This window comes from Cryptomeria japonica, chromosome 11 (assembly GCF_030272615.1).
Source record: "Cryptomeria japonica chromosome 11, Sugi_1.0, whole genome shotgun sequence".
Classification (NCBI taxonomy): Eukaryota; Viridiplantae; Streptophyta; class Pinopsida; order Cupressales; family Cupressaceae; genus Cryptomeria; species Cryptomeria japonica.
Genome location: NC_081415.1, coordinates 67,287,895 through 67,298,566, shown reverse-complemented (window position 1 = coordinate 67,298,566; position 10,672 = coordinate 67,287,895). Strand labels below are relative to the sequence as shown.

Here is a 10,672-nt window from a genome sequence, read left to right as displayed (position 1 = left end):
GGGTGAATCAGTGATCTACCGGTTTCAAGATTTTCAAACTTAACTTTTAACCACTGGAAGCATATAGTTAAAACTCAAATGCAAAAATAAATAACAAACAACCACAAGGTCATAACACCGATATTTTTACGTGGAAACCCAAATGGGAAAAACCATGGTGGGATTTGAATCCACAATATTATTCCACTATGGCCAGTAGCATAACAATATTACAAATGGGAATGCACAAGCATTTAGGCACACTAGCTAGAGCTCACTGCTCAAATGTAACTGCCCAGAGGGCTGCAACCCTCAGGGAAGTCTCACTGACTTACACAGATAATTACAATGTATGAAATCTAAAATAACATCTACTATGCTTAGATGAGTTCTGATTAAGCATAAAATAACAGACCGGATCACCTTCTCTGTTCTACTATGTACTATGTCTACCCTATACACTATCACAGTCAGCTACCGGATCAAGAATGTGCATGTGAAACTATGCCAAAATGGATTCTTGATCACCTCTCGCTCACCTACAATCACATCATGCATCCAAAAAGGTCACCCACACTAAATTTATATATTGGTAACCACAAGATAGGTTATACATCATGTCGGCTTGAAAGTGTAACGTGTAGATACATGTCAGCTTACCAGATCTAAAAAGATAAATGCGGATCACCAAAATGATGTGTCTAAGTCGGCTCAATCAATAAGAACAGGATTCAATGCATTGCAATCACCGAAAAGCTTATGAACCCAAAAATGCCCTGTTCTTCCTGAAATACTGGTTCACACGCTATCGGTTAACACCTACTTTCGGATAAGAAAAATTACGACCACTAGAATTAATATCCATTAAGAGTTGCCATCAATGACAACCCTAAACCAAAAATCAGTCATAAAAAATCACTGGATGAGTGTCAATTGCCAACACGTGATATCCTTAAATTATTGGCATGACATGAGTAATCAAAAGTTAGTTACTCTTTCTTTCTCTTTCACTCCAAAAATTTAATTTAGGTGTTAATTTGAAATTTATAATTCTATTAAAAAACACAAATAATTAGATTACAATTTTAACTTAATAAAAAGTCAACCCTTAAAAGAAGAAGTGAAATAATTAGAATAAATAAATAAATAATAGAATATCTAATAAAAGAAGATAGTATTAAAATAAAATAGTAAGAAAAGAAAGATTTTAAGTCAAAATATAATTATTCTATCATTATTAAAATTTCAATAAGGCAAATAATTATAGATTGAATTATAATTATTATTATAAAAAGACATAAATAATTAAAATAACTTAAAATGAATGAAAAATTAACTCCTAATAAATGATATTAAAATTTATATATTTATTTTTTTATTATAAAAGATATCTTTTTTAAAATTAATAAAATTTAAGCAATTAATAGCAGTAGCAGAGAAATGGCGGAGCAAAGCGGGTTTTCTGGCTTCCAGAAGCATGAGAGTTTCTATTACAAAGGCGAAACAGAGCGACGATGGCCGTTTCGGAAGAATCGCAGTCACGATTGGAAAGATAGCAATCGACAACCACCGTGACAAGGCTCTTGGTCATGGAAGGTTCTGGGGAACACAAAGTTGTTGAACAGAGGGAGAGAAGACATACCCAAATCACCATGGAAGCAAAAGGTAGGTTTCTTTCGAGGATATCGTGATTTCGGATCCGGCCCCAAAGTGGATTTCAGGACGGTGCAGGAGAAGTTTTGGCGGCCGAAACTATCCTGAGAGGCAACAAAGGTCCTAGAGGTAAACCCCTAATGTTGAAATAAGTAGAGTAACGACGGTAGAGCTTTCAACTGATGCATGGAAGGATTCACTCAGTTTTTTGTCGAACAAAGCCCTTATTGTCAAATGGGGAGGACTATGGCCGACTTTTTCCAAATTTAGGAACTGGTGTGACAAAATTGGGGGGAAGGCATGGACCTCAAAATATTGGGTAATGGATATTATTTAGTAGTATGCCCGATAGCCCAGGATAGAGACTGGATTACAGAAAATAGGCCCTTCTTTTTTGAAGGGAAGGGTTTAAACATCTCAGTATGGACACCAAATTTTAACCCGTGTGAAGCCCTAGTTGAAAAAACCCTCATCTGGATCAAACTCCCGGGCCTTCCTCAAGAGTATAAGGATGCAGAGACACTGAAATAGATAGGTAACCACTTGAGGGAATTTGTAATGTCTAAAGAGATTTTCGACCCATCTGACTTCAGCCTAGTCTCTAGACTATGCATCAACTCGCAGACAGTTCACAATCTTCATGATACTCCAGAGATTAAAACAGGGATGGGGATTTGGAAACAAAAAGTGTTGCTCAAGGAAGACATGGAATCATGTGCCAAATGCACCAATAAAATTCATCCACCGGGCTTCTGTCAAAAAGAAAATAAAGGAAAAGAAATAATGCAACAATATCGTGAGAAGGAGATTATCAGATTGTTAGAAGGTTATCATGGAGAATGCCAGTGGAATGAAAAAGATTGGGAGATTCAATCACTTGCAAAATGCAGTGGAAAATTTGCAGAGATAACTCAGACGGACAAAGTTGACTCATAGAAGAAAGTCATTGATGAGTCTTTTGTGGCAGAGGCTCACTCTTTCGATCTCAATAATAGGGAAACCGGGCCAAGGAAAACAAGTGCAGATCATTTTCTAAGTGCAATAGGGGATGCAGATGTCATTTTAGAGAAGGGAGCTACGGTAGGTGGCAGGTCGGGGGAGGACTCAAGAGTGGATGATAGCAAGTCTTCACCTATGGAAGATAGGGCTCACTCTAAGGTTGACAAAATCACAGCCTCTCAGATCTGTAAGGTAAACGAACAGGAAAATCAGCAAGGGGAAAGGATGATAACACCCCCTCCAAACATAATGAAACATTTGGAGGACAACATCGTCTGAATCAATCGGGAGACTGATATAGACACGGATCAAGTGCACTCTCCGTGCATCTTAGAAAAGATGGGAAGATACACAGACCCCCCAGGGGAGGACCCAATCTATAAGGACATCCAAATTTCTCCAATCAGAAACCTAGACAGTTCCTTTGAGGGTTTAGAAGACTGTGGAGGGAATTTATCAGGGTCAGATTATGATTTTGAGACATCAGGATCCCAGGATGAAGATGATGATTTGGGTATTTTGGCAGTAGCAGGAGTGCAAGAAAGGTGATCATTGGAGATGACTTTATCTCTCCAATCCAAAGCCAATGTGGGAGAGAAAAAGAAAAGAGGTGCAATATCAAATAAGTTTAACCTAGAATTGGCGGGCAACGCAGCAGGCCAAAGCAAATTAAGATCGGGAAGAGGCTATGCCTATTCCCGAGGGAAATGAGGACCCTTTCGTGGAATGTCAGGGGCTGCAATGCCCCTGACAAGATACACTTGATCAAGCGATGCATTGATCAAGTGCGACCGGACATTTTTCTTTTATAGGAAACAAAGATCAAAGATGAAGATGTTAGTGTTTTTTCTAGGAAATTTCAAACCTAGAAATATAGTTTGGTGGGAGCTCAAGGCGCATCTGGAGGCCTTGCAACTCTTTGGAAGGATTCAGTAGTGGAGGTGGTTGTTATTAGGGCCACTCGGTGGTGGCAATGGCTGAAGATAAAATCGTTGCAACTTCAGACAAGTTTTTTCCTTATAAACATATATGGGCCTAATAACACAAATATGAAAATGCAAGTCTGGAGTGAGCTATCAGAAATATTGAGGAATGACAGGGAGAACTTATTTATCCTGGGAGGAGATTTTAATGCTCTGCTTTGGCCTTAAGACAAAATGGGGGGTGCGGGTTGGACCAGGCAGAGCCAAAGAGATTTCAGCTCCTTTGTCATAAGCTCAAGACTGATAGAAATTCCCTTCAAAACGGGGGAGTTGACATGGACCAACAGGAGGAGTGGCTTCCTTAATATAGCTGAAAGATTGGACAGGTTTTTTATAGCTGGAGATTGGACGGAGAGCCATTGGGCCAATGAAGCTGAGATTTTACTTATCACGGGATCAGACCATTATCCCATATGCCTGAGAATTCAAGATGACAATGCTCCAGAGAGATGTCCTTTCAAATTCGAGGCAATGTGGCTTTGGGATATTAGCATTAGAAACCTTGTTGAACAATGGTGGAAGCATAAGCCGGATAATCCAGGTAATAAAGCTTTCATTCTTTTAAAAAAACTTCAGTTTTTAAAAGAACAATTTAAGAGGTGGAACAGAGAATCTTTTAGGAATATCCTTAAAGAGAAGGTAGATTTAGAAGAGGGCTTAAAAACACTACATGAACAAATCATCAGTCAAGGGATGGATGAAGATCTTTAAAAAAAAGAGAAAATACTAAGCACAAGATATTCAGAGGTTTTAGCTAGAGAGGAGACTTATTGGAGACAAAAGTGTAGAGAAACTTGGTTAAAGAATGGAGACAAAAACACAAAAAATTTCCACACCTCAGTCAAAGTTAAAAGAGCTCACAACAAGATCTTCTCAATTAAAAACAAATAAGGAGTGACAATTTTAGACCTCAAACAGATAAACCAGGAAGAAATTGACCATTTCTTAGAAATTTTCAATAGAATGGATAATTAGGACGGATCCACACCTCACATTCTGGAGGTCATTCCCTCATGTGTCATGGAAGAACACAATAGAAGGTTAATGGAGTAGGTTTCAATGGAGAAGGTAAAGCATGCAGTCTTTCACTTAGGAACAAACAAATCTACAGGGTCGGATGGCTTCTTGGCACTCTTTTTTCAAAATTTTTGGGACATTCTGGCGGAAGACATCCTTGGGGTTGTAGAGGAATCCAAGAAGGGAAGTTTTATTTTAAAATATTTCAACAACACTTTCATAGCTTTGATCCCAAAGAAGGCTGAAGTAAACTCTTTTGATGACTTTCGCCCGATATCTCTTTGCAACTCCATATATAAAATCATTTCTAAAGTCATGGCAAACAGACTAAAACTAGTTTTAGACCTAGTCATATCAAGCGAGCAAAGTGGTTTTGCTCCAGGCAGGTTTATCTTTGAAGGTATCATCCTCGCCCATGAAGTTGTTCACTCCATTCGGACATCAAGGACTGAAAAGATGATGATAAAGGTTGATATTAGGAAAGCATATGATGAGGTAAACAAGGAATTTCTTATGAAAGTCCTTCAATGTTTTGGTTTCAGCAAGGCTTGGATAGCTTGGGTCAGAAGTTGTATTTGCTCCCCAAGTTTTTTAGTCATCATAAACGGAAGTCCTCAAGGTTTCTTTGAATCTAAAAAAGGCATAAGGCAAGGTGATCCTCTCTCACCGTTCTTGTTCATCATCATGGCAGAAGTGCTTGGGCATTTTATCTCCAAGAAATGGGAAGAAGGTGTTTGGAAGGGTGTTCAAATTGCAGCAGGAGTGAATCTAATAACACATTTACAATTTGTAGATGACACTTTTCTCGCAGGAGATGCTTCCGCAAGGGAAGCAAGGGTAATGAAAGATACCCTGGATTTTTATGAAAAAGCCTTAGGGCAAAAAGTAAATTGGCACAAGTCGAAAATATTTTTCTTCAATACTAAACAATGCAAGTAGAGGGAAATATGCCAAATTTTGGGAATGAAAGTGGGTTCCCTACCAGACAAATACTTAGGAATTCCTTTCTTTGGAGGAGCAAACAAATCGGATTTGTGGAAGAAGCTAATTGACAACTCTATAAATAAAATGGAGGGGTGGAAAAGCATATGGCTTGCATCAGCTAGCAGAATTTTAGAGTTGAAAACAGTTGTGTCAGTCATCCCTATTTACTAAATGATGTGCCTAAAAATCCCAAAAAAGGTCATCAATTCAATACAACAGAAGATGAGAAACTTTTTTTGGAATGGGGCAAATGATCAGGAAAAAATCTCACTTTTGGCATGGGATAAAATTTACAAGGCTAAGATTAGGGGGGGCTGGTTTGAGGGACTGGCATAAAATGAACAGTGCTCTAGGGGCTAAATTGGTGGGGAATATTTATTCTAATCCAAATTAGATGTGGGTAAAAGCACTAAGAGCAAAATACTTAGATTCTGCAGAGGATCACAAAATCTTCACAATCCGCAACCCTCCTAAAGGGTCACCGATCTGGAACTTCATATTGGAGCGTCGCAGGGTGGTTACGGACCATCTAACATGGTAGATTGGAGAAGGGACAAAAGCCAAGTTCTGGGAGGATTCTTGGGCAGACCTCCCCGCAATAAGAGAGTTGGGGGACTTCTCAGTGGCAAAGGATCTTTTGGTGCATTTATGGGGAGACAAGGTAAAGGATTACATGCATTGTAGAGAGGGAGATATAGGTAAGGAACGACTATGGAAGGATCTTTCGACAACAGGTCTATCAGTTCAGGTGCAACAGAGACTTTGGAATGTTCTGGAACAGAGGAAGATCTTCCTCACAGGCAAAGAGGATAAAGTAATTTGGTGTGGTGCAAGGGATGGTAAATATTCAGTGAAATTGGGCTACCAACTTTTTGAAGGTAGGGACGAGACCAAATCAAAAACATGTGCCCTCTTCTAGAGAAAATAATGTCTCTTGAAAGCTAGTGCCTTCACAGGCGAGTTGTTAAAGGCAGAATACTAACAGGGGAAAGAAGAAAAGGCTCGACTTTGTGGGCCCATCTAAGAGTGTGATGTGCAATCAGTTGGAGGAGTCTGTTGATCATTTGCTTTTAAACTATGAAGTTGCACAGAGATGTTGGTCTAAACTCCAAAGGAGTTTAAATTGGCAGGGTCCGTTACAATGCTCCCTAAAAGAGGTTTTTAAAAGTTGGCCAAGGCAGCCTAGGAGGTCGACCCTCTCATGTGTTTGGAAAGTCAGCTCATCTATAGTAATATGAGAGATATGGAAAGAACGTAATAGAATAATTTTTCAGGATAAGATTGAGGATGAGAGGTGGTTATTCTCAAGAATTAACAGGGTTATTGAAGAGGTGGTAGGCTCAGCGGCATCCCAAACTTTCTCACTATCCACCCCCTTCACTTCAATGGATGGGAATATATAGATAGCTTGGCCAGGAATCAAAATAAGACATGGATCTATGAAAAATAGTAAGGGAAAGAGTAATAAAACATTGGAATCCCAATGGAAACTGCCAGGGAAGGGTTGGTTTAAAGTTAATTTTGATGGGGCCGCGCAACAATCTGGAAGACTAGAAGGGGCAAGATTTGCAATGTGGGATGACAATGGAGAGCTAATCAAATATGGAGCCAAAAGACTTCAGAAAAGCACCAATAATGAGGCTGAAGTGCAAGTTGCCCTTCTTGGGATAGGATTAGCAAGAAAAGAGGGGGTTTGAAATCTCCATCTAGAAGGGGATTCTTTAATTATAATTCAAGCTATTATGAATGGAGAGATAAATGCATGGCATCTTCAAGGCTTCATAGCAGTAATCTTAGAAGAGTTAAAAAAAATTAAAATTTTTAAAGTCAATCATATTCGAAGGGAAGGTAATCAGACTGCAGACAGATTGTCCAAATGGGCTCTGTCGTTCGAATCAGAAGGCGAAATAAAATTGGAAGACATCCAAGGGATATTATCTCTGGGCGATGTGACATGGAAATGGTTGGATGTTTGGAGTGGGACGAGTGAGGTTAGGTGGATGATGTCACCTTTTAGCGTGGCTCCCTATGTGGAAACAAATATTTGAAAGCCTGCACGGGTGAAGAAATGATGATTCTTTCAAAAGAACAATAATAAAGGTTGGAAATGGCATTTTATCTAGGATGAATATATATCATGATATCTGTCCCATTGGAAAGCATGAAAAACCATCATTAAGATGAATGATCAAGTGGAGATTGAATGTGGTTGTAAGGAAACTCTGAGGTGGCAAATGTGTGGCGGCATGATTATCGGGATGGCTTGTAATACACACAACCAAGGCTTGTGCAAGGTCTATAAAACCAAGGGTAGTAGTGCAAATCAATGTGTGTGGCAAAGATAGCAGAATATTTTGAGGAAAACAAGAGGAGTTCTTTGAGAGGGAAGGAAGTGCAGGGTTTGTTTTCATGGAGGTGAATTTTACAATCACAACCAAGAAGTAGCAGAAAGGTTTCAAGGGAGCCGTGAGTAGAGACAGGATGTCAGGGCTGCTTAGATTCAAGGAGGATGAAATGATCAACATGGTTTTGGAGGTGGTGGGACCTTTCTTCATGGAGAATGTGTCACGATGGAAGGTCAATCTGGACATCATTTCAATGGTAATATCTTGGGGCTTGGAGATAGGTGAAAACATAGACACGGTAAAGTGGGCAGTTACCTCAATCTTTGAAGAAGCTATGCTTGAAGGGCTAGACTCCATTTTGGAATGGGCAGTGCCAGTGGTCGGTTTCGACTACTCTAAGGGGCTTTGTAGAAGCCAAGGATGTGAACGAGTTTGGCCTTGTTTCATTTGTCCATTGGATAGGGAAAGTCGACAAGGAAACATATGTCTTGGAAAGGGCAGGAGCTTGGGAGAAGCTAAAGCGGCTGATTCTGAAGCACAAGCAGGAAGAAAATGAATTGACAAGAGCATGGCAGAAGGCTCATCCCAAAGGCAAACGCACAGGGGTGAGGAAGTGAAGGTTTTTCCCAGACCAAGCTACAGAAGGTGTAGAAACAGCTCAGGATTAGAATGGGGGGTTGGTGTAGGCGCATGTGTCAATCATGGCTGGTGTGAATAGATAGTAGCATCCAGTCTTCTTAAATATTAATAGGTGGCTAATGGCTTTTATTTTTTGTCTATGTAAGCTCGAAAGGGGTGTGAATGGTCTGTCATTTTCAGCTGTCATGTGAATGTATAACACCCTATGGAAATTGAGGAAGTTGGATAATAGGGTGGTTTTCGTTGTTTAAATGTTTTTTGGATGCCAATGCCAAGGAGATTTTGACAATTGTATGTATTAAAATTCTATGATCGGGCATATATGAAGTCTGAAAGCCTGAATTTTGATGATGTAATAACTATATTCTATAATGCAATAAAAACAATTATTACCGACCAAAAAAATAAATTAAGCGATTAATTCTATAATCTTCATTCTTCCCCCCAATTTTAAACCATTGATTTTAATAAGTACGTGGTGTAGCATCATAAAATTGCAACCTTGCAATTTTCAACCACATTTGCATCTTCACATTGGTGAATCAAATCACTAAGATTGACTGGAGACTCGAGACTTGCTCACACTACCCGAAGCTTGCATTTCCTCGCACCTTGCACTCTCCTATACTACTTCCTATCTTGAATTAGGGTAGGACAGGGGCGTGGCGCCCCTCTCCCCCCTAGGACAGGGGTGTGGTGCCTCTATTCTTTCCCTATTTTGGGCCCCCTCTGCATTTATCCTTCATTGGGCTTTGCATTTGGAAAGCAGGAAAATTTTCCCTATGTTGACCTATGACGAAAAATCAATCAATTAACCCTAATTGACAAATATATGTTGCATTCACCCTCCCGTTTGTAGAACAACAAGTCTTCATAAGTGAGAATTCAATTGATCAAGCATTCGAGCATTCAAGCATTCCTTTCAAGCATTGAGCATTCTCAAGTCTCCTTTCAAGGCTAGGTGTTGCATTCAAGATAAGGATTCAACCATTTAAGAGGAGATCTCTCTTGACATTCAATTCTACATATCTTTCAAGCAATTCTATCTACATTTCAATTGCATCCTCCCTTGAGGTGAATTCTATTTTAGTCTTTCATTTACATTTACTTGCAAGTGCTACTTTTCATCATTTGGTTAATTCAAAAACTGGGGTTTGACCTAAAGGCAAACCCCTAATCCCAACCCCTTTTCCTCTATTTCTGTGTGTAGGTTGTAAGTGTGTAGTTGTATTTGCATATTTGGACTTCATTTTCAGAGGTGGAAAAACCCTTTTCGACGCGCGGATTTTTTGGAGGACCGTGTGCACTTTCAACATGGTCCCGACAACTTTCGCTCAAATTTACAAGGGAGCTTTGTCTCGACATTTTATTGCCAATTCCAGGTGCACAGCTTCATCCCACATTCCTATCTCAAGTTATACTCATTTTTTTGTCTCTTCTACACTTAGTCTTAAATCGCATAATTCAACCTTTTACATTCTAAAAGAGGGGTTACTTTTACTTTCCAAATCCATTGTCAATTCACTTAGCATTCAATCTCTTCCTATTGAGATTGGATCTAGTGAATTCTCCCCCCTGTTTTAAATGTAATGTGCATGAAAAGGTTAAGGAGAATCTTTTGTGAAACTTTCACTCCTTTTCTTGAGGAGAAAAAAGCTTCCTCTTGATTTCTTCATCACCCTCTTTCACCACCATTACAGGTGGTTCACTTCATATAGGGAATGTTTCAACATAATAATTATAATATAATACAAATTTTGTAGTGAAAATATATATTTTTCTTAAGAGCATAGTCCTAATTTAATTTTAAAAAATTATATAATTATACTTATAATTATAATAATTAAATAAATTTCAAATATAATTACTAATTTGTAGTATAATATTATATTATTTTTTGTCTCTATGTAATATTAATTATAATTAGTTTTAATAAAATAACTATTAATAATTATAAAAGTGAAAGTAGACATTTTATAAATAACTTAATGAGAAATATTTAAATTTATGACTAAAAGTTATTAAATTATTTTGTATATATTAAAATGATTAAAAAAGTATTAAAAAAAAGAA

General features: G+C 38.4%; 1 protein-coding gene across 1 annotated transcript; it reads left to right on the top strand.

Annotated features, from left to right (window-relative positions):
* The first annotated feature begins 3,788 nt into the window (after positions 1–3,788).
* On the top strand, positions 3,789–4,325 carry LOC131860023 (uncharacterized). Its single transcript, XM_059214368.1, has one exon. It carries the CDS (start codon positions 3,789–3,791, stop codon positions 4,323–4,325), a length of 537 nt encoding a protein of 178 aa, XP_059070351.1.
* The last annotated feature ends 6,347 nt before the right edge of the window (positions 4,326–10,672 follow it).